The sequence below is a fragment of the Engystomops pustulosus genome, chromosome 6 (assembly GCF_040894005.1).
Source record: "Engystomops pustulosus chromosome 6, aEngPut4.maternal, whole genome shotgun sequence".
Lineage (NCBI taxonomy): Eukaryota > Metazoa > Chordata > Amphibia > Anura > Leptodactylidae > Engystomops > Engystomops pustulosus.
In genome coordinates this window covers 142,335,764-142,360,576 of record NC_092416.1, presented here as the reverse complement: position 1 = coordinate 142,360,576, position 24,813 = coordinate 142,335,764, and the positions used below count along the sequence as shown (strand labels likewise).

The 24,813-nt window shown below is 40.5% G+C and overlaps 1 protein-coding gene across 5 annotated transcripts in view; it reads right to left on the bottom strand.

Moving 5' to 3' along the window:
- Positions 1–8,601: 8,601 nt before the first annotated feature.
- The window catches only part of MED24 (mediator complex subunit 24), a 40,786-nt gene continuing 24,574 nt past the window's right edge, over positions 8,602–24,813 (bottom strand). For 3 of the 5 annotated variants that reach the window (XM_072111451.1, XM_072111453.1, XM_072111449.1), the window contains exons 21-26: positions 23,519–23,700; positions 23,320–23,413; positions 23,063–23,162; positions 16,188–16,268; positions 13,267–13,424; positions 8,602–12,409 (exon numbers count right to left, since the gene is read on the bottom strand). In XM_072111451.1, the coding sequence (XP_071967552.1) occupies positions 12,293–12,409; positions 13,267–13,424; positions 16,188–16,268; positions 23,063–23,162; positions 23,320–23,413; positions 23,519–23,700 (732 nt within the window). In that variant the 3' untranslated portion in view covers positions 8,602–12,292. Of the gene's footprint in view, positions 12,410–13,266; positions 13,425–16,187; positions 16,269–17,235; positions 17,854–23,062; positions 23,163–23,319; positions 23,414–23,518; positions 23,701–24,813 lie in introns of those variants that run through there. The other 2 variants (XM_072111450.1, XM_072111454.1) reach the window with 2 other exon arrangements.

Sequence of the window (24,813 nt, the reverse complement as noted above, 5' to 3'; positions counted from 1 at the left end):
TGTACAAGATCTCCTGACTGTATATTATCAGGACAGGATCACACAGTGCTGGCTTACTATATAATGTACAGTGATCTCCTGACTGTATATTATCAGTACAGGATCACACAGTGCTGGTTACTATATAATGTACAGGGATCTCCTGACTGTATATTATCAGGACAGGATCACACAGTGCTGGCTTACTATATAATGTACAGTGATCTCCTGACTGTATATTATCAGGACAGGATCACACAGTGCTGGGTTACTATATAATGTACAGGGATCTCCTAACTGTATATTATCAGTACAGGATCACACAGTGCTGGTTACTATATAATGTACAGGGATCTCCTGACTGTATATTATCAGGACAGGATCACACAGCGCTGGGTTACTATATAATGTACAGTGATCTCCTGACTGTATATTATCAGGACAGGATCATACAGTGCTGGGTTACTATATAATGTACAGGGATCTCCTGACTGTATATTATCAGGACAGGATCACACAGCGCTGGGTTACTATATAATGTACAGTGATCTCCTGACTGTATATTATCAGGACAGGAGCACACAGCGCTGGGTTACTATATAATGTACAGTGATCTCCTGACTGTATATTATCAGGACAGGATCACACAGCGCTGGGTTACTATATAATGTACAGTGATCTCCTGACTGTATATTATCAGGACAGGATCACACCGTGCTGGGTTACTATATAATGTACAGTGATCTCCTGACTGTATATTATCAGGACAGGATCACACAGTGCTGGGTTACTATATAATGTACAGGGATCTCCTGACTGTATATTATCAGGACAGGATCACACAGTGCTGGGTTACTATATAATGTACAGGGATCTCCTGACTGTATATTATCAGGACAGGATCACACAGTGCTGGGTTACTATATAATGTACAGTGATCTCCTGACTGTATATTATCAGGACAGGATCACACAGCGCTGGGTTACTATATAATGTACAGGTATCTCCTGACTGTATATTATCAGGACAGGATCACACAGTGCTGGGATACTATACAATGTACAGGTATCTCCCGACTGTATATTTTCAGGACAGGATCACACAGTGCTGGGTTACTATATAATGTACAGGGATCTCCTGACTGTATATTATCAGGACAGGATCACACAGCGCTGGGTTACTATATAATGTACAGTGATCTCCTGACTGTATATTATCAGGACAGGATCACACAGCGCTGGGTTACTATATAATGTATAGGGATCTCCTGACTGTATATTATCAGGACAGGATCACACAGCGCTGGGTTACTATATAATGTACAGTGATCTCCTGACTGTATATTATCAGGACAGGATCACACAGCGCTGGGTTACTATATAATGTACAGTGATCTCCTGACTGTATATTATCAGGACAGGATCACACAGTGCTGGGTTACTATATAATGTACAGTGATATCCTGACTGTATATTATCAGGACAGGATCACACAGCGCCGGGTTACTATATAATGTACAGTGATATCCTGACTGTATATTATCAGGACAGGATCACACAGTGCTGGGTTACTATATAATGTACAGTGATCTCCTGACTGTATATTATCAGGACAGGATCACACAGCGCTGGGTTACTATATAATGTACAGGGATCTCCTGACTGTATATTATCAGGACAGGATCACACAGTGCTGGGTTACTATATAATGTACAGTGATCTCCTGACTGTATATTCTCAGGACAGGATCACACAGTGCTGGGTTACTATATAATGTACAGTGATCTCCTGACTGTATATTATCAGGACAGGATCACACAGTGCTGGGTTACTATATAATGTACAGTGATCTCCTGACTGTATATTATCAGGACAGGATCACACAGTGCTGGGTTACTATATAATGTACAGTGATCTCCTGACTGTATATTATCAGGACAGGATCACACAGCGCTGGGTTACTATATAATGTACAGTGATCTCCTGACTGTATATTATCAGGACAGGATCACACAGCGCTGGGTTACCATATATTGTACGGTGATCTCCTGACTGTATTTTATTAGGACAGAATCACACAATGAACACTGGGTTTCTTACATCATGTCTGAAACAAATTCTTTGAAATCTTTAAGTCCTGGAGCTTCTGCCATCACTTTACCTTCACCTGATTCATCTCATTTCAGTAGAATCATAATTCCTCGGAAACTCTCACTGTCTTGAGATAATTTACTCCAATCAGTCGTTCACTCCCTACAGTCAATTACCTTCATACTCATGCAATATCCGCCTGCTAGTTACTTTGAAAAGATAGGAAAACATAACATTGCTCTGAGCCATTTTATCTTTATTACTGTAAATGCCTACTTATCATCTTCCATTTATGAAATCTCCCCTCCTCATTGTATCCTGAATGGAGCAACCAGACTCATGTTTGATGCAGCGTTTATGATGCCTTCAATTCATTAATTCCAGTCATTGCCCATTCACTTTAAAATACAATTTAAGGGTGGGTGCATTCAAATGGATGGGTGTATTCACAAGGCGCGCTGGAAAGGAGTGCTGCACAGCCGTTCATACGTCGAAGATAGAGCATGCTCTATCTTTTTTGCGGTCATGGCACAGTACGGTGCCTATGAGGGACGTATATCCAGCTAGCTCGATATAGGTCCCTCATGCGTTCGTGTGAATACACCTTTAAGTTATCTCCAGTGGCGTACCTACCGCGGTTGCAGGGGGTGCAGTTAAGACCGGGCCCATCAGAATGGGGGGGCCCGGGCCGTGGCTGTCACTAATGCCTCTGACTGTCGCAGCCCAGGCTCCCCCTGTTATGCATCGGCAGCTGACACTTTCTCCCTCCTGCCCGCCAGCGTAGCCGGCGGTCCTCCCCCACTGCCCAGCAGCACAGCCGGCCACTCTCCCTCCTGCCCGATCACAACGCTGGCTCCCTCCCCCAGCTCTCCGCACTCTCCCGACTCCCCCTCTTTTCCCGTAATACGGCGCTGTGCGCCATGCAGCGCTCACCCCCTCCTCCTGTCCATTGTGCCGCCTAAATTCGCCCTAACGGGAAGGGGGGCCCCATGCAGATGTTCGTCATAGGGCCCAGCCTCTTCTAGTTTCGCCGATGGCTTCACTGTCTCATATCTCCGTCATCTTTAGTGTCTACAATCATACCTGTGCTCTCTGTATTGTAAAACATACAAGAAGAATTTATTTCATAAAACCTAATTCAAACCTCCTACTTCCATTTCAAAGAATTTTCTTGCGTTGCATCAGCTTTCTGGAATGCAGTAGCTTGAACAATAAAATACATTTTCAGCCCCAACAATTTAATTTAGAAGACCTTTCATTTCCTTCATTAACTCTTTGCATCATTTAATATAGATTATTGTACTACCTATTATTACCTTTCCCTAAAAGCCTATGTTAAAAAGGTTATCCAGTCAATAAACTTGGAATAAACTAAGGAAATAAACTTGCTGATCAGCGGGGGGTCCCTGTGATTACCTCTATGGATCACAAGAACAAGGTCTGTTGTACACCAATCAAATGGGGCAGGATGTCATATATGTGTGTTGCCACTTAATTCACAATTTACTAATTTACTAATATTTACTATTGTATAAGCTATAATACTTACACATCTTAGAATTTGTATGAATCATTTGAAATCCATTGCCCTTGTTTAGACCTAAATGAACCTAGATAATCAAAGAGTTCTCATACTGAATTTAGGAACGTTTAGTAAGACAAGAACAATTTTAATATGATTTATGAAATTTACACTCATTTAACCTCATCATTATGTATAGGTTTAGCTACAGCTTTCCTTTGGCGGCTCTCATTATTACTATGTAGTTTTGCTAACTAAAATGACGTTCATGAGATCAGACTACTGGGTCAGTACAACTGTTTTGCAAGCCTGGAAAATTCCCAAGATTGTGTGGAAGATGTGGACTGCCATTAATCTATTGTTATATGGTCAGTGGAATTCCCAACTCGCCAGTTGTGTTTGTCCCCTGAGATCATAGGAGACCATTACTTATCTATCCTAGAGGAATTTAAGATAATCTGGAGAAAAACATTTTCCCAGAGGGTAGAGGCTAGATCTTCTAAAAGATAAAATAGTTACAGTTCGTAAAGAAAAAAGCTTCATAGAATTAAAGAAAGCAGTTTTTTATTTAAATCCTGAAAGTGACACCTAGTATGAGCAGAGCTCATGGACTACTTTTATGGTTATAGAAATTGCTGATCTGTTGGGGTTATGGGTGTTGGACCCTCACTGTTGTGACATTTTACAGATAGGCTATCATCATTTTTAGCCTGGAAAATCCTTTTAATCAGTTGTAATGGGAGGTTTTAACTAAATAACGGTTTTCGGTTATTATTTTCCAATCCTTAACACCATATCTATGGCACTTATCTGTCTGCTGCAAGATGCTGTAATGGCTGAGGTGCCTGGATGCCTTTATTCTGATTGCCATATTAGGGGTTAGAAAGGATTTCTTTCTCTACTTTGGGCCAATTGGTATCAGCATTGCCATGTTTTCTTGCCTTCCTCAAGGCACTGGATAATGTATATATAAAAGGTTGGATTTGATGGACTGTAGTGTGATCAACCTGTGCCATAAGGCTCTGCACGGTCCGTGATCATGGTCTTTGTGTTTCATGCCCCTTTCTTACAAGTCCAGTGGGGATTTATATCCAGTCTAGTTTGCGACCTGATATACATCCCCATAGACGCCTATGGCACCTGGGTGCAAAATGTTGAGCACAAAGTGTGGTCATTATACCGTGCCGGTGCCGCAAAAAAGATAGTAGAGCCTGCACTATCTTTACCCATAATAACGGCTGTGAGGCCCTGGTTCCTATGGAGAGAAGGGGGGTGAGCAGCAATGCGCTACATTGTACTCACCCAGGCTGTTGAAGAAAAACTTATTGAAGAGATAGATTGATAGATAGATAGATAGATAGAGAAGTGCAGAGTGCAGTGTTTAAAGAGGACCTGTCACACAGAAATTCGGCACTAGGAGCTGCTTACTAAAGTAGCTAAAACAAAAGCTGCAGTGTTACAATGTTAGCATTATCGGAAACCTCTGATAACGCTATCTAACACCGCTGGGTGACAACTTCTGGGACAGCTGTGTACAGCTTTATAAATTTCAGGAGTACTGTGCTCAGCTCTACTGTTTACAGATGGAGTGGTGCAGCCCCCATTGGCACATAGGGTACAATTGTGACTTTAAAGGGAATCTACCATCACAATTAAGCATTATAAACCGGGGACATCTACTCATAGATCCAGTGACTGTGTTAATTTTCTTATTTCTTATATTTGTTATTCATGGCTTCCTTTCTTTTAAAATCAACTCTTAAAATCATGCTAGTGAGTCAGAAGAGGGAGGTGTTACCAGAGACCCTCCGTGCTGCAGCTTCACAAGCTGGAGAGGTAATGTATGCAGCATCCAGATAAACATAAGTAGTGGTACTTCCTAAAACATAAAACAGGCTGGGAGACGAGTACGTTATGAAGGATGCTGTTTATATTGTTTATGCTCTTGATATTTTATTTGTATTATTTGGTAAGTTTCCTGATATCTTTCTGTGTTCTCACTCATATATATATATATATATATATATATATATATATATATATATATATATATATATATATATAAACATATGGTTGTACTATTATGCAACATTTAAATATAGATGTAACCAAGTGTTGTTTAGATTGTCAGCCCCATGGGGACAGGGACCAATTTGACATGCTTTGTGCAGCGCTGCGTAATCTGTGTGGGCTATATATAAATAAATTATTATTATTATTAAGTGTAACCTCACAGCTAATTAGTAAACATATTAAGCAAATGTGCCAAACTATTTTAGTACAGGATCGGAGTATACTGGAAAAGTGGTTCCATATAGATCCTATTTCCATTTGTTTTCTAATCACTGTTGTATTTGTACTTGCATTTTATCTTGTCTTAAGTAATGTATGTTAACCCCCTTAGTGAATGTACAGAACCATGGAATTAATGGTGCTCTATAAATTATAATAATTATAGAGCATTGGTGCACATGTTCTCTTGTTCTATTCACCGGTTGCAGATGAATGTAGATATTTATCCTGGATGTTCCAAGAAAAGAGTTCAGTAATACTCACCAACACCTCATTAAAATGGAGCACCCAGGGACACTTGTGCGCCCTAGTTCTCATGACCATTAGTGGACCCTGTGATCAGACACCAAGTGATCAAACACTTTTACCCTATATAGTCCACAGAGGAGAAGTATACATTGCACAAGACCCCTTTATATATTTGTATGTGTCTACCATTGGTTTTATGGACAAATGTGCTACCCCTTGCCTTTCCGATGTGTTATATAGCTCTGCATTTTACAATCTAGCGAAAAAGAGGGGGAGGCAGTGGATCCTGGAGCATAACTGCTTACTATAGGCAACAATTCCATTATATTTTTTTATACTTTTAAAAGAGTTACATTACAATTTAAAATTAAAATGTTATACAATTTAAAATGAAGATGACAATTAAAATTGCCCCAAAAGAGGGAATAAAATAAAACTACCAATACTCTGGGAGTCCTTGCCATAGTTTGTAAACCTGACCAGTCCAGACCTCTAGGGTGATGCAATAATGTAATCTGAAAGAGCTACGTATAAAATGACTAAGAGACGACTTATCTGTACACTTACACACTGGTTTCAGGTGAAGCAAAAACTTTTGTACATCCTGTTTTTGAATGAATAAGTTAGGTAGAATTTGATAACCAATGGGATGACTAAACAGATGTCCACAAACAATCCCAGAGCAATAAAAGATATAAATTATTTACAAATTCTACCTGGAGAACTATTTTCACCACAATTCAGGGATTGTCTTATTTCTTGTCTGTAGTTTGTCGCAGACACTGGAGCTCAGTCTCATTCACTTCTTCTTCATAGCAGTTTACAATGCATTATTATACTGAAAACCAACAATGGAATCTTATTGAGGGTGCGGTCACACATGGCGTTGGATTGCGTTTATATAGCTCACGGTCCCATATACAGTCATGTGCACATAGCCTAGAGCAGTGGTGGCACTGGTGCCAGAAGTGGCACTCGGAGCCGTTTCTGCAGGCACCTAGACCATTGCCCCAGGACAGAGTTCACCAACTATGACCAAATACACCAAACATTCCTGCAGTACCAGGCAACTTAAGAGATGTTTCTCTCACCATAATAATAATAATTCTTTATTTATATAGCGCACACAGATTACGCAGCGCTGCACAGGCATGTCAAATTGGTCATTCTGGACCTTCCATTCTTCCTGCACAGAGAGACCTTGGAGAGAAGCTATAATGAGTCTGAATTTACCCTCCTTTGTTCAACGGTATTGGTGGCTTCAGGAGCCGATACGATTGAAAGATGTGGAAAAACAGGTAGCAAGAAGTTATTTCTTAAAAAGCCATGTTGGCACTTCACGGTAAATAAGTGGATTTAGCTTTTAGTTTGGGCACTCTGTCTCCAAAAAGTTTGCCATAATCATGAGAAATTCTAATTTTCCATAGACTGTAAGCTCTTGTGAGCAAGGCCTTCACTCCTATTGTTCCATATGACTGTAATGTAGTATTTTATTTGTATATGTCCCCTATGATTTGTAAAGCGCTATGGAATACGATGGCGCTATATAAAGATTATTATTATTTGCTTCTAACAATGTAAAGTTGGAGCAAGGCAGGCCACGGTCTATCTTTAAACTGTGTCAGTCTATTTGCATAAAGCTATGCGTCGTCAAAAAAATACAAGGAAGCAACAAAATCACGGCATAAAACACAGGGGATGGATCCAGCAGGCTCTCTCCAGCTCATCTGTGGGGGTCCGGTTCCTGTTTTGGTTAATGAGGGGAGAAAGAGAACAGTTTTTTGTTTGTGATAGGATGATAAAAATGTTTACTCCAAAAGCTATAGAGACAAGCTTTGGCTCAAAGAATCTGTCATGGGTGGGCAGGTAGAAAAAGTAAATGAAAGTGAATATCAAAGACGTCATTTGTAAGTCAATAGATTTTTAACTTACCTTGCATCCTGAAAAAAATTCTCTGTTTCAGTCCCAGGGGTTGGCTTTGGTTTGGATGCATTTCAAAAAACAAGACGTTTCTGCTGCTCACTCCTCAGCTACTGGCCCCCACCTTTGTGCACCTGTACAGCTTCTCACTCCCCCCACTGATGTCAGTTCACCACGCTTTGAACTCTGTTCCTGTGTAGGAGCACAGAGCTGAGAGCTGAGGAGTGAGCAGCACAGACAAAATAAGTGTTGTTTTTTTTAAATGCATCAAAACCAAAGCCCAACCCCTGGGACTAAGAAAAGAGTTCTGTCAAGGTGCACAATAAATTAAAACACACAATTATATTGTAATGCAAATGCTTATAGAAAGCAGAAAAGAATATTTAAAATGTAGGTGTGATGGGCTTCTGCAACTTGTTGTTAGTGAAAATGAGGACCCTGGTGATAGGTTCCCTTTAAGAGTTATATGTTTGATTTTTAACAAGAATACAAATACAAGAATAAACATTTTTATCTTTATAGGTAATATACACAATTTATTTATTCCTCTTATATAGAATCCATGACAGGTTTCAGACATGAACATAGATTAATGCCTGACTTTAAGCACGACTAAAGCACGAAGTGACTCCGAAGGTCTTTTATTTCTGAATATACTGTAGTGGTGAGATTAGCCTTTAATTGGATGGAACGGTTCATTTGCAAAGGAGTCGAGCATTGAATTTTTATTGTGTTTTTTGGCCACATTTAAGAGCATGCTCCATCTAATTGCTCCTCCGACAAGTTCCTTTTTCTTCTTTGGGTTAACATAAGTCTCCTACGCTTATTGTCAGAACCTTTAATATTGGCAGTGCTGGAGATGCTTTGCCCTTAGCGGTAGTGGTGCGAGTTTGGAGGTCAGGGAGGCTATTTACCCAAGTCACAGACCTGCCAGCATAGACCCCTTAATGGGGTACTACGGGATGTTTGCATTTCCAGGAGCAAAGTTCTGGTCGGAGCACAGAGATAGTGGGATTACCAATGCCTCTGACCTCTAGTGTCTTGTTTAGATGAGATCTGATAGCATAACAGAGAAGATTGATAGGAGGCCCCATACCAATATGGCGTAATGGAAGAACTCCCTAATACCTTATGAACATATCTTTTATGTAAGCTTATATATTGTATTCTGTTGAAACGTTTTAATAAATTGAGATTAAAATCTTGCTTCATGGATTCCAAGCTTAAGGGTCTAACTGTGCTTATAAAGTGCTTATATGTATTTGTAGGCAAATACACTATAGCAAATCATGCATGTAAAAAGTTTTTATTGAGAATACAAAAAGATATTTATATTACAACAATGATATTATGGGAAGAAATTAAATTTCAGTGTGATTATGATTATCAAACCATTTAACCTGCATCATGTGACTTGAGAAGAGATCCCTGAATTCCTTAACCGAATGTAATGTACATTATACAAGTGCAGGATGTAGGAGGCATCTAATGTTCCAGCAGTGTAAACTTAGCTCAATTTTGAATAAACAAACTTGCTTGTTTGAAGCTGTCCTTAGATTCTCCTTAGTTTCCTTCTTTTTAAATAATTTTTTTTTTCCATGATTCCTTGGCATTGCATCACATGGGCAGCCAAGGACTCTACCATCTCTGCCCCCTGATTATCTCTCTGCCTATATCCTCCTAAAGATTTTAGAGACCATATCTGTGCTCCCCTATGTCTACTTGCACAAAGCCGGGAAAAAGTCCCTTAACTGCACTTGCTGTATAATGATGTCAGTCAGGATGGCGAACTCCTTAAGGTCTTAGTCTATCTGCCTGTGTGGCGAGTTGGATACAGTAGCATTCACTGCTGTTTGTCCGGGAAGACAGGGAGTCCCTGCATTATATTTAAGTCATCTGTAGCCCTTTCATCTACTACAAATGGTTTATGCTGACATGTATCCTTTAAGTTCCCTTAAATATCTGTTAGTAAGAATTTCCAGGGGACAGATTTGGCAGGAGCATGTGAGAAACCTCCTCTCCAAAAAAATACATTCCGGAGATACAGGTGCCACCACAAGAGGCTATGTGGATGTATGCTGTGTCCATACATATTTATAATGATCTAAAATTGACATAATCAAATATTTATAGTGATCTTCTGATAGGAAATTAATTCTACAAGATCACAATTATGAAGTCCTATGATCATGAACAAACTACAAATTACATAATGAAAGGGTCTATGGAACTTGACATCTTGTACTGGAAATATGGCATTACAAGAATACTCTGGTTTCAGATTTTCAGCAACAAAAGCTTAAAGGGCATCTACCGCCAGGATGAAGGATTGCAAACCAAGCACACTTAGATACTGGTGTGTGTCCCCTCTGGCAGGATCCATTTTTCTTTTGGCTTCTTATGCCCTTGGTATTACAAAAGCTTTAAAAAAAAATATATATGCAAATTACACAAATGAAGGGCACCAGGCCCCATAGCTGTTGATTAAGCATGGAGCCCCTGAGGCTCATTTGCATTTTAATTTTTTAAGCTTTTTCTTCTTTTAAATGAGGGCATTAGAACAGTGGTTCTTAACCTTGTTTGAGGTACCAAGCCCACCAGATTCATATGCACATTCACAAATGTCTTGACCTCTGTGGGTTTGATAGAACCCCAGTTAAGAACCACTGCTTGGTGTGTGCTTGGTTTACAATCCTTGATTAAGTTGGTAGATGTCCTTTAAGGTCAGTCTTTTCTATAGGGTTCAGAGCGATTCTCACAAACAGTAATTGTGCAAAACTATATGGTAGGTATGGGGGGGGGAAAGTTCCGAAGTCCAAATGCCTAAAAAAAAGTCTGCAATGAATGGCTTGAAAATTGAGTGTTAATAGCAAAAAAAAAATTGTCCGGATTTTGCTCGGAACCCCATCCCTAGAGTCAATTTAATAAAAAAAAAAGTCTACAACATAAAGAAGAACAAGGACATGGAGTGGGATCATGTGATATAAAAGAGGAGATAATATACTGCCTGCAGAGCTCTGATCACATCAAGTCTTTCTGGTATTAAACAAAGAGATAGAAGGATTTGAACAAGGTTACATCTGCAGCTAGTTCTTCAAGATGCCTGGAACAACCTCCCAGCAGAGTTCCATCTATGTTTTGAAGGCAAAGTTTGGTTTCAACAAATATTCATTCCATTTAGCTTTTGTTAATTTACTGAGCATTTTAAAGCATTCTTACTTTGCAGCATTTTTCCACCCCCACCTAAAATCCTTGCTCATTATTGTATACCTAGAATATAAAAGATGATCACACATTTTTTCCCCCTTTGACATTGGGGGTCACATTCAGAGAAGATGGCTTAGTTTTTCTCAGAAAATCCTAAGACTCTTTTCCTAAAAGGTGCAACATGGGGGAAAAAAAAACATCGCAAAAATCATTGTAGTCCTTTGCACTGGAAAGTTGAAAATTGGAAGTGGATACCATTGAAATATAAAAATTGCATCCAATTCACATAGGGATAGACCTCCATGCGTGTCCCCAGCCCAAAGCTTTTCTTAAAAAGGAGAGAATGTCCATTTCTGATGAATACTGAGACATGTATCCAGAGTGTGGTTTGCTGGGTTTGAGGCCCCCTACCTCATTTATGACAAGGCACATGCCTGTATAAACAAGGTGCATGCATTAGGCAGTCTGCACAAAGTGAAATAATAAATGCCCCCATCAAGTTTACTGTTATTACTGTTTTTTGCAGTACCACATGTAACCATTAATGGCAGTAAACATGACAATAATAGAAAGACATATTTCCCAGCAATGCAAGGACCTTAACCTAATAAAAATAATATTGTGAACACAGAGCAGAGGCGCATGACCCCAAGAGGGGATACCCAGCATCAACACTTATCACCTATCCATAGGACCCCCACCATTACAATTCTTAGGTTTCCTATTTGAATAGATAGCAATGTTGTACAGTGCTCAGCCCCAATTTTGTAGAACGCCTCAGACACGGATAACCCAATTAATAGTATTCTTAACAATGATGTGTAACAGTTTGCTTGATACCAGACCCTACTGGACCCTTGCGGATACAATATAATGTGGTTTCTTAGATCAATTTCCAATTTGTAGATGGTAAAATCCAGAGTTCACTGCAACTGAACGCTTTACAATGAAGGTTAGTCCATATGATGGGCTCCATAGTCACAGTCTTGATGATAGAAAATGGAGTAGACTAAAAATAAAAGTTTGGATGCCCTCATAAGGCAGTCAGTGCTTTGGCAGCGACTCGTCTACCAAGAGGAAGAGTCAGGTCAGTGATGGCCAACACAATTTTAGGACTTGATAGTGTGGAGACTTTAACCAATTCAGAAACCTGTGGGGAAAAAAAGGTAAAACAAAATGAAAATGAAATCATGACCCTTTTGATGGAGTTTTCCAGCACTATGTTGTTATTTAAGAGGGGCCGGCTATAATCCCATGCACGTTTTGTGGGTGGTAGCTTCACTCCCATAAATGTAACAATCCACAGAATAAGAGATTCTGACCACTGGCTATCGCAGAATGAAAAAGCCTGCATGCAATGCTTGACTCGCCCAAAGATCTCACAAGGCCCGCAGAAGTAATAAATTATTGGTCAAATTAGCTTAATGGGTCCCCATATTGATCAGTGCTGAGAATTACAGCTGTCAGGCCTGGGGCACTCACTTAAAATGTATTTGTGGGACCACCCTTGTAAAATGACACACAATTATTTTTAGTGAGTTTGTAAGTATCTATCACTATAGTAGATCGAAAAACAGCTGTAGGCTCCGAAAGTATATGCTAGGCACGGGCCGCAACCCGAGCGTAGAATATGGTCGGCTGCAGAAGAAGAGCGGTGAGCGCTCCTCATTCCTCCCCTCTCCATAGGGAGCCATGCAGCCAGGCTATATGTACGGCAAAAGATCATCTATGCCCTTTCTTTTTTCGGGGAATGGCACAGTACGCTGAAACACGTGTGTGCTCCCCATACCGTGCACAATGCACTTCAATGGCGGCCATATGCTTGCTGCTGTTCGTATGGCTGGCTTATGCCTACCACAAACGTTTGTGTGCATGGGGTCTTAAACCTCCAGTCTGCACACAACTGCACATAGATGATGTAGGAGGTAGAGGATGATGGTGATGACAATAGTATGGTGAAAATGTCAGCTGATCAGACACAAAAAGACAAATAACAGTGCTACTAACCTGACTTACCATACTGAAAGGCATAAATTGCAGGATGCCCCCTTTTCCTCCCTGGTCCAGGCTCTCTACACATTCTTCCATAAACCACTGAACAAACTGTGTGTGGGCACCGGCCATCCGGGCTCCAAGAATTGATGAAATTAATAGGAAGAGATTTGCTGTGTGGAGAAAATGTAGAGTCATGGACTATATCCTATAGAAGTGATGGTGAACCTTAGATAAGTTGAGTGTCCAAACTACAATTGCAAAGCGCTTTCACAGCAATATAAGCAGTAACGGATTGCTTAAAGGGTTGGATAGGGCCTAACTTGCTGATCAGCACTGAGACCCCCACAGATCGCAAAAACGAGGGGTCCGTAGGACTAATGGAGCAGACAGCGCTGAGCTCAGCAATCTCAGTCAGCTCCATAGAGATTAATGGTGCAGAACGGTCATGCGCAGCAGTCTGCTTCATTAGTCCAATGGAACCCTTTGTTTTCGTGATCTGTGGGGGTTTCAGCACTGAGACCCCCCACTCATCAGCAAGTTATGCCCTATACCGTGGATAGGTCCCAACTTTTGTTTGTGGGAAATCCCCTTTAAATTGCTCAAAGTTGGCTGTAGTGGCTTAAAGCTTTATGTAAGATCTGCAGTCAGTGAATGTAAATATTCTTGTTTGCAATGCATGGCTGAGTCCATCTTAAAACTATCTACAACTGGGGATGTGATAGACCTGTATCAAGTCTAGGTCATCCTCTGAAAGCTACAGAAATCAAATAACAGGTTAAAATGTGACAAAATATTAGAAGACAGGGGGATAAATGTGGTTTCTTGTACTTGGTAGTCCGTGTACTTAGTATAATAAAGAAATTCTCAGCTGGATGTAAAGAGAAATCCTTACACTCACAGCAGCAAGCAGTTTTCTTGAAAAGTAACATAAAATATATTAGGAAGTTATAAAACTTAACTACCACTTAAATTTATATAATCTATAATTGAAAAAGACAAAAAAATACAACAACAAGAAGAACTTGTCAACAGTAACAAAAGTAAATCAGTTAAAGGAAATCTACGGTCTGATTCATATCTTACAAAGCAGCGTCCACTTAGAAAGCTCATGCAGGACCTGGCCTTGTAATAGGTTTTTATTGGTTTCCTTTACATAAAAAGGATTTCCCTCCAGCCCCCTTGTAGCTCATTAGCATATTATTTAAAACATAAATTTTAGGAAAAGGAGACCATAAAAATGTATTACAAGTCCTGATCCTGCAGTAACACAGCTTTAAAAGTTATGAATCAGACAGCAAATTTCCTTTAAGGAAGTATTGGTTCCTGCACTGACATATCACAAGTGCACGTGAAGAAACTCTCTTGTGGGCCCGAGTCATCTACCATAGTAATCAAGCATGATAAACCAGGGACACTTACTCATAGTTCCAGGCACCATGATTCTTATATTAGTTATCCATGGCCTCCTTCCTTCTAAAATAAACTTTTAAAACTATGCTAATGACCCAGAAGGGCTCTGGGGGCATTACCAGAGCCCCTCTGTTCTGAAGATTCTCAGGATGTTACACTGTGTATCCCTCCCCTTTTGTCCCCTCGGCACTTCCCATCTTCCGTTGCCTGATGTAATCTCACTGCAGGGAGGTGGAAATGCTCCTGCACAGTGTAACAGCCTTCAGGTTCATTGGCATAATTTTAAATCAACAAATATAAGAAAATTACCAGTCATGATGCCTGGATCTATGAGGAAGCGTCCATGCTTTATTATGCTTCATTTGTGATGGTAGATTTAATTTAGAGAGTAACTGTAAAGGTTTTTTTTCCCCAGACAAATCAATAGCTCTTGGGATGTAAAACCACTTGGACTATTAAGTTTGTTACCTATATGCAGGAGTTTCTTTGTTAAAGGCCCTCAGATTACCTCAGAACCGCAATGGCTGCTTCTTCTCCCTCTGCTGAGAAGCCATGGAGTCCGTACTTTGTTTATCATTTGGTTTCAAGGGAGGCGAGGAGCTGCTGCTCCCTACTCACAGGGGAGAAGGACACGTGACAGAGCTTTCTGTGTATGTAGCAGAGCTGGATGTCAGGACTGTGGATACAGATGTCTCCTGCACAGAATAGTGAGGTACAAGATCTCCATGTTCCCTCCATCCCAGTCTGTGATTCTATAGAACTTTCTCCATCTCCTCTCCTCATGCTACTCCCTTCCACCACTTTGTCATCAGCACTATCAGCTCTGTGCAGATAAGCTATGAACACTTAGTGCTCACAAAGCACAGGCTATAGACTTCATGTAACTGGTGTACTTGGATTTCTTCCCCTTACTACATGTTCCCTGCTCCTCCATGTGATGGAAGCTGCCAGGCTGTCACCATATACATCCTGTATGTGCATTATTCAAGGGATTTACTTGTGGGAAACTAAATGGATATATTTTTAAATTACTTAGAGAGAACACAAGGCATCATGGGATCTGAGGGCAAGCTAACTGGCCTCTGCTTAAGGGCATAGACTGGCAGACATAAGTCTCCGCCCACTTCACCTCTGGTGAGATTTTTGTCAAACACTTTCAGAACAGAAAAGGAAAGAAAAAGGATGAGCAGTACAAAGTAGGCATAGTTCTGTTTGAAAAGGGGAATCATAATAATTTTGTAAAAATCACTAACTTTTCATTTACGCTTTAAGGTCCCATGTTATGGGGCTTTCTAATGTTGGAGTAAGGTCTTTTCCTCATGTTAATAATTACAGTATTACAATTATTAAACACACATTTAAAAGTTAATTTATGGAACACAAATTGGTTTAATTTTTGTTACTATTGACAAGTCCCCATTGTTTTTTTAATAGATTATATTTTAAAGATATGTAATTTACTCTTTGATATGTGTCTTAGGGAGATTTATTTGCTGAGATTACATTGTCCACACTGAACTTACCAAGAACTCGATTTAAGGGCTCTTTGGAGCTAATGTTGTGGATCTGCGAGGCGGAGAGCGAGCTGTTCATTGGGCGGTCTACTGTTGGACAGAAATAGAAGTTTAGGGATTGTTAGTTTATGGGTCACTTGTATGCAATTACGTATGGACGACACATGAAAATATGAGGGCATTAGCGATTATGTCTGCCAACATAATAAAACATATAACATGGAAGCCTGTTAACAGCAATGCCAATTGGGACCCCCAATGATCCAAAGAGCAAGGGTCCTGTTACAATTGATGGAGGGGCAGGTTAAGCATGCCTCCTGCAGCTTCCATTCAATTTTAAGGGATTGCTGGAAACTGCCATCTTATAAACTGAGAACGGGAATGCTAAATAGCCGAGCTCTGCACTCCTCAATTTCCGACACTACCATACAATTGAATTAAGTTGCAGGACACATGCTCGACCTGCTGCTACATCAAGAGGGGAGAACAGGACAACCCGTCTCCGTATCACTGGGAGTCCCAGCAGTCGGACCCTCACGATCATATTGTTATCTACCCACCTGCCACCAGAAATTTAATTTTTAGCTGGTTCCAATAGCCTATGTCAGTGATGGCAAACCTTTTAGAGACCGAGTGCCCAAACTACAATAAAGACCCGCTTATTTATCGCAAAGTGCCAACACAGAAATTTAATTTATGATTTATACTCCCTTCTCTGTCACAGCTTTCATTGATACCAGCACCCTGAGGACACTAATAAAGCAGAAAATAGTCCCAGGTAGAGCTGTCACTTTAAAATAGCTCTGTGCACAGAAAGTCCTGGGCTGTCTGGGACTGCAGGAAGATACATGGAGTCATCTCTGGTGATGGCCTGAGTGCCCACAGAAAGGGCTCCGAGTGCCACCTCTGGCACCAGTGCCATAGTTTAGCCATCACTGGCCTATGTTATGCCTTGGTCAGCATTCTGAATCCTTTCTGTAGTTTATAATAGTTTATTTTACATTACCTGGCTCCCTGCCAGCAGTGTGTGGTGAGTCCCGGAGGTGAGCAGCTGCAGCCTGTGTCAGTCTCTTCTTCTCCGCACTCATGCAGCTCCCTCCCCACTTCATGTCATGGGCATTGAGCATACAGGGGATGGTGTGGAGGAGAGGAACAATGCATGAGGAGATACAGGCACACACAGGACTCGCCACATGCTTTTGGCAGGGAGCCAGGTATGTCAGAATGCTGACAAAAGCATTTTTAAAATGGGCATAGCATGGGCTATTACCTGTCACCAGCTAAAATTTCTATTCCCTGTGTCAGGTTTGCATTAATGTTATGGTGATACAAAGTAAAAAATGTTATAAAATCGAGCAAAATACTAATAACAAAACCAAATAGAATTCTTGTTGAGGTTTAGGGATCATTTGATGATCCATTTAGAAAAAAGACAACTTTGGATGACTGATGGTATTAACGTACATGAAGATGTAATGGTCATTCACTTCCATTGTAAAAATAACAAAATTTCAACAATAAAAGTGGAAAAAATTATGTATGATGACTGCAACATGGTCCTCATCTGATCTAAAGCATATGTAAGGGAAGGCATGAGCATCTCACACAGGAAGTCTTCAGCTCCAAGATTCCAGGATTACAGCACTTGGCATCCAACACACTCATCCGTCCATCACTAAATTACATTGGCCCAGTAAGCAAAAGGGAGTCATTGTTATGACAAAGCAAAACTGAAATGTGCATCAGAATAACTTCGGCTTTTGGTCGCAGTTTAAAGAAAAAGCAGAAGGATGGTCGAGAGCTTTCTTAGAAGCCATAGAAAGGAAGTGACTAAAATACATTTGGAACCATCCTACTTTTTTCCATCTATTTCTGCAAGTCACGGCTGTGGTTGTAAGCTCACATGAACAGGGCTCCCTGAATCGCTGCTGGCGGTCATAATTTCCCTTTTACAGACTTCCCATGTACGTAATAATGACTGAACAACGCCCCAGGTACTAAAGGCCGGGGGAATACAGTAATTGTATAGATGGAAGACATGACTGACAATGGATTTTTATTCTTGCAATCCTTAACATTTTTCCCCAGTTATTTTCACACTTGCTCCACAAAGTTTTTTGACCCCCCCCCCACCCCCAAGGTACAGAAGTAAGAAAGGCAGGTAGGGGTCATCAGGACAGGGACATGGTCTGACAACTTTATGCAGAGAAAATGGCGTTGGTTTATACAAGTCAAATAGTAGTCATAGATTAGTCATAGAAAAGCCCAAAGATGAATGGTAGTGAAATGCCATTCTTAAAGGGAACTTGTCACTACAGCCCACATTTTTCACCATACACATGTTCCGAAAGCCCATGTAAAATACACTATATGATTATAGCAAACCTATACTACTCACAAACATGACAAAAGCAACTATGCAATTGTCATGTTATGGGCTTTTGGAACAAGAGAATGGTGAAAAATTGGGATTGTGTTGACAGGTTCCCTTTAAAAAAAAAAAAAATCTACGTTCACAGGTTGTTCCATTCCACTGTGCAGGAGCACTTCCTCCTCCCACTGAGAGATTACAGCAGGAAGAAGTAGGGGGAGGGGAGACCGTGTAACAGCCTGTCAAGCTGCAGCACAGAGGGGCTTAGGCAGATCCCCCAGAGCACTTCAACCTCATTAACACAATTTTAAAAAGGTTTAATAGGTTTGTGAGACATTGTTATATTATGAAGAGGATCGCAAGGGTGTGTTGCCTTCCTGAATATATTGAATTTCTTTGGGGAATTTGAGTACAGCACTCCTATGTTCCCATAGAGCAGGGGTGGCGAACCTATGGCACGGGTGCCAGAGGTGGCACTCTGAGCCCTTTCTGTGGGCACCCAGGCCATCACCCCAGAATGAAGTTCACCAGACAGAACTCAAAGAATCTGCCTGCAGAATCTTCCTACAATGATGGATGAATTTGCCCTCCTCCTCTCAACTGCATTGGTGTCCTTGGGAGGCTGAAGGATTGAAAATTGTCAATGAACAAGGAGAAATACATTACTGCTTACATTGCTGCGCTGGCACTTTGCAATAAATAAGTGGCTTTTGGTTAAAGTTTGGGCACTGAGGCTCTAAAAGGTTCTCCATCACTGCCATAGAGGATTGCAAGGGGTGAATAGTCCCTGTGATCACATGATGTCCTGTGTATCAGGGCTGCGTTGTGTCTGTAGGAAACGCTCTGCGATTTCATCAATGGTGCTTTGCTATAGGCTGAGACTATGACCAGAAATGTATCATTCACTACTAAAAGTATGTAAGAAGTCTTATTGTAATTGTAACTCCAGTCATACTGCCTCAGTGAACTGGAATATTTATTGAAAAATTCACAGCAAACATCCAGGTCAGTGAATGTTTCGGTCATATAGGGGACCTTCATCAGACTCTGCAGATACATAGTATATATACATAATTGAAGATGAAGATATACATGAAATACCAAATCATATCTCAAATTAAAAAGATAAAGCTAATATGATACATTATTGTAACTGGAGTTAAAATTTTTAGCAACTTAAAGGGGTTTTCCCACTCGGTGCTGTCAGAACCCTCGCTGCACGGAGCAGACGGCTGCGCATGAAGAGGCCAAGGGGTTGGTTGGACCACTCGTTCCCGCGATCTGCAAATTTTGATTCATGGGAAAACCCCTTTAAAGGGATTGGTCCCTCTCTACAGAATCTGTGAAACTGACCTCTGAGTGTGCAAATCCAACTAATTATTGTAAAGCCAAGTCACACTTAAATCCCAGAGATTTTGGGGCACACCACTCATGCACATGCCAGCACTATGCTCCATTATTACCTTCAAAAACAATGCAGTGCAGAAATCTGAACAGGTGGATTGCACAATGAGAAAGAGGAAATTGAGTGCATTTATAAAATACTGACATCTATGGAACCTGGAATTTTATTTATTCACAAACCTGAACCTGCCAAGGGTCTGTGCCAAGGCTGTTAACCAGGACTATTGTTTTCCCAGAGGGGAATTCTCAAGAGGCCGGGTGTGTCTCTGCTACCACCAGGATGTTATGCGAAATAATCTCAGAACAAGCAGCGGGATTACAATATGTAAAACATTTCGCTGCACAAGAGCATCACTAGCAACGTGAGCATTACAGGGCATTACATAAACAACTGCTGCCACAATGAATCATCCAGCAAGAGGTTTATGTGGGGCAGAAAGGTGGTTGGTCCTGTAAAAGCAGCTGGAGGTTTAGAAGTAGCTCTTTGTTAATGTCAAAAAATCCCAAAACCTTCTCTGCAGAACCATTTATTGCCACTTAATAGGGTTGGCTGTTATAGCAGCTCATTCTCAGGAGCCCGAATATCAGACTGCTTTATGGACCGGATGTTACAGGAAAAAGAACACTTTCTCCACTCCTGGTGCTCCAAATGCTTTAAAGGGATTTTGCTGATAACCTTTAACATATCCTCACAGTATAACAAAACCATTGAGACTATTAATTTAACTTTTTCAATCAGAATTGAATAGTGCATGAGATAATAGCAAAATTATTATATACTCCATTAAGCCAAGCAGCTTCTCTGTGCCTTGTTTCTGATCTTCTTTCTCCTACAGTGAGCAGTGTATCTAAAAAGCCTTCTGACAGATAACTCTTTCCATACCTAGAGCATAAGTCCCTTTATGATTCAGCTCGGTGATGAGATTAGACTATCCAGGGACTTTCTGTAAAGAGTGATTAGAAATTATAGCATGTTTGTTTATCTCGCAGCTGTCAGCGATGTATAGGGTCAGAAGGCTGATTTACACAAGAAAGGCAGGGGGAAAAGATGGAACATATTTTTTTAATAAAGTATATAACAAAGTTTACTATTATCATCGGCACTATTTATTTAAAAAAATGCAGAACATTAAGTTATGCTTTAACCCCTTAAGGACCAGGCCCTTTTTCGTTTTTGCGTTTTTATTTTTCACTTCCCACATTCAAAAATCTATAACTTTTTTATTTTTCCATGTAAAGAGCTGTGTGACGGCTTATTTTCTGCGTAACAAATAGCATTTCGTAGTGGTAGTATTCAAAATTCCATGCCATGTACTGGGAACCGGGAAAAAAAATTCTAAATGAAGTGAAAATGATGAAAAAACACATTTGCGCCATTTCTTGTGGGCTTGGTTTTTACAGCTTTCATTGTGTGCCCCAAATGACAGGTCTATTTCATTCAATGGGTCAGTACGATCACGGGGATACCAAATTTGTATAGGTTTTAAAATGTTTTCATACATTTACAAAAATTAAAACCTGTACAGAAAAAAAATTCTTCATTTTGCCATCTTCTTGCGCTAATAACTTTTTCATACTTTGGTACCCAGAGCTGTGGGTGGTGTCATTTTTTGCGACTTTTGATGACGTTTTCAATGCTTTTATTTTTAGGACTGTATGACTTTTGATCACTTTTTATAGAATTTTTTCTATTTTTTGTTACAAGGTTAAACACAGTGAAAAACGGTTATTATATTTGATAGATCGGGCATTTTCGGACGCGGTGATACCTAACGTTTGTATGATTTTTACTGTTTATTTATATTAGTTCTAGGGAAAAGGGGGTGATTTGAATTTTTATGTTTTTTTGAATATAATTTTTTTTTTTTTACTATTTTTCAGACTCCCTAGGATACTTTAACCCTAGGTTGTCTGATTGATCCTACCATACACTGCCATACTACAGTATGGCAGTATATGGTGATTTTGCACACCATCTATTACAATGTGCAAATCGCACATATATAATAGATAGCCAAGATCATGATAGCCTCGGATCTTTGTGTGATCCGAGGCTGTCATGGCAACGGATCGCCGCTCCCCAATGAAGTCACAGAGAGCGATGATCGGAGCCAGGATGGCGGCGCCCACGCGCCGCCGGCTCTTTAATGCCACCTGCAGCTTTGCCGGGTTAAAGCCCGCAATGGGTGTTAGCTTGGGTGTTAGCGACGGGCATTTGCTTCATTATGAAGCAAATGCCCGGTGAATATGAAGAGGGCTCAGTCCATGAGCCCTCTTCATACTCCCCCATGCGCAGCAAGACGTAAGGGTACGTCTTATTGCGCTATGGGGTTAAACAACATCTACCACCACCTTAGTGAAGAGATGCCTGAACCTGATGGAATGTCTGACTATCTTGTGTGATTGACTACGTAGGGCAGTGATGGCGAACCTTTTAGTGACCGAGTGCCCAAACTGCAACCCCAACCCCCCTCATTTATCGCGAGGTGCCAACCAAAAATTAATGTAGTAACTTATTGCTTCCTGTTCTTCAGCAATGTTCAATCATACTGGCCTCCTGAGGACACCAACACAGTAGAAAGGAGGGAAAATTTGCATCATTGTAGCTTCTTTCCAGTGTCCCTCTGTGCACAGAGAATCAGGAGGTCCTCTACACATTATCTCTCTTCCTCCAGTCCCAAGTAGCCAAGTAAGTATCACTTTAAAATATCACTGAAAGCAGCATCTTTAAAATTGCTTGGAACTGCAGGAAAGTTCTTTGAGTCCTGTCTGGTGTGCTGGGGCAATGTCCTGGGTGCCCACAGAAAGAGCTTGGAGTGCCACCTCTGGTACTGGTGCCATAGGTTTGCCACCACTGATGAAGGATCAGGGATTTTGAATTTTAATATCTAGTCCTTTTTGTCACTAAGTAATATAAACAGGTTTGGGCATCTGGACTCTAATGTGTATAATCACTCATAGTGTTGACATCTACTATATGTGCCTGACACTCCATGCAATGAAAACACATGAAAACAACTAGGTCAGTAGGCAAGTCTAAATTGGTCTAGAGGTCGGAAAAGTTTTCATTTTCCACACAAAAAAAACTTAATAAATCTACTCTACTTACTGGGGTTGGCTTGCACAGAGTGTTCCTCCTCATTGGAGCTGAGAAGACGCATTAGCTTAGACTGCTGGTTGTCATCCAATGGAAACAGACTGCTGTAATCCTACAAATACAGAATGACAAGATAGAACAAAAAATGTCCCCACCCTTATCAAGGAAACTATTTCTCATATTAAAATTATCAATACAATATAGAAAAATGTAAATGGGTTAAATGGAAGTTATTATATTAATTTGCCTGATCATATTTTGTTACTCACCTCAATGTCTTCCCTGTGCCTTTTCCTCTGTCGGGGCGATGGTTGTCCTTTATTATGGATAGAATATGATGTCATGGCGCACCAAACAGACAACCTGCAATAACAGATCATTATGATGTGGAGTGAAAAGCAGGGTGATACCACACAGCTATGCTAGCACACATTCATGCTGTCATATCTATAGGAGAAATATACTCACTTTGCCAGTGCCCTGCCCGGCGGGTCCATCAGTGTGTGCCATTTACTAGAGTCAGTTAAGAGAGAAGGTAATACGTGTCCTAAGAGAGTTAGTGTGAGCTGCTGCATGTCCAGACAGAAGATGGCATAGAGAAGCTCCACTGCTCGTACAGCAAACTCCATCCGAGTTTCTTTAAGAAGCTCCTGCAAAAAAATTTTTTAAAAATTATTCAAACATTTTTTTAAATGGTGCCAAATAATTTTGTGAATTATTTGGGCACAATTTTCAGTGGCCTGAATTTAGAGTACATACAAAATAGCATTTCAGTGCACTAAGGGTTGCGGTCATACGGTCAGATGCACTGGACCTCATTTCTCTGTAATTCCTACAAGCAATTAATGAACAAACCGAGAGATACCGCTGCCCTAGACAACACCTACCCTAGTGTGACACAATGGTGTATAAAGGCATCCCCAAATGACGTCCTAGTTACCAATTCATTGATACATATTCAGAAAGATTAAAAAGGGGGACGACACAACGATGGGTTTTAAGAAGGGATGGTGGTCCTGCACTGTTATTGTACCTATACTATATTACTACATACTAAAATAAGACTGGTTGTAATGTCTTTTTGATTTACTACTTTGGGAGACACAGTAATCTGATTCTATAGCGATCACTTCCTCTTCCCTTGTGAGGGGGAAAAGTGTAATGAGAGCCCATCAGGGGATCACAAAGCAGTGCCCGGAGTAGTTGGCATGATTTATGATATCATTTTCCCTTGTAGTTATTCTTTAGGCATTTTTCCTTGACCACAGATAAACTTTACGCCTGTTTATTGCTCAAACGCTGAATCATTCTCATAGTCACTGCTATTGTTAGCTATATTGTGCAACCCAATAAGGTTTCCTATGGAAAAAAAAATGTTAAGATAAAGTGCCAGTACATGCACAACATGGGCTCAGCATGTGTGGAGACCACTTTAGGTCTAAACTAGCATTTTGATGAGTTTTGGTTGCTTATGAGAAAGCTCAGGGTGGAACATGGAACACCTTGTCACATATAATTCTGAGCAAAGAAACAAAAGATTGAAAAGGAACCCATCACCATAAAATGCAATGTAATTTACAACCAGCATATTGTGGAGCAGATTTTCCATAGTGTTCCATCTGCAGGAACATGTTAGAGAGCAGGGCAGCTGAGCAGATTGTCAGCAGTCTGAATCATCTGATTTGATCTGAATCAAAGGCATTTTTTCTGCTATTGAGTCTGAAGGGCGTTACCAAAGCCCCTCCATGCTGCGGTTACACTGT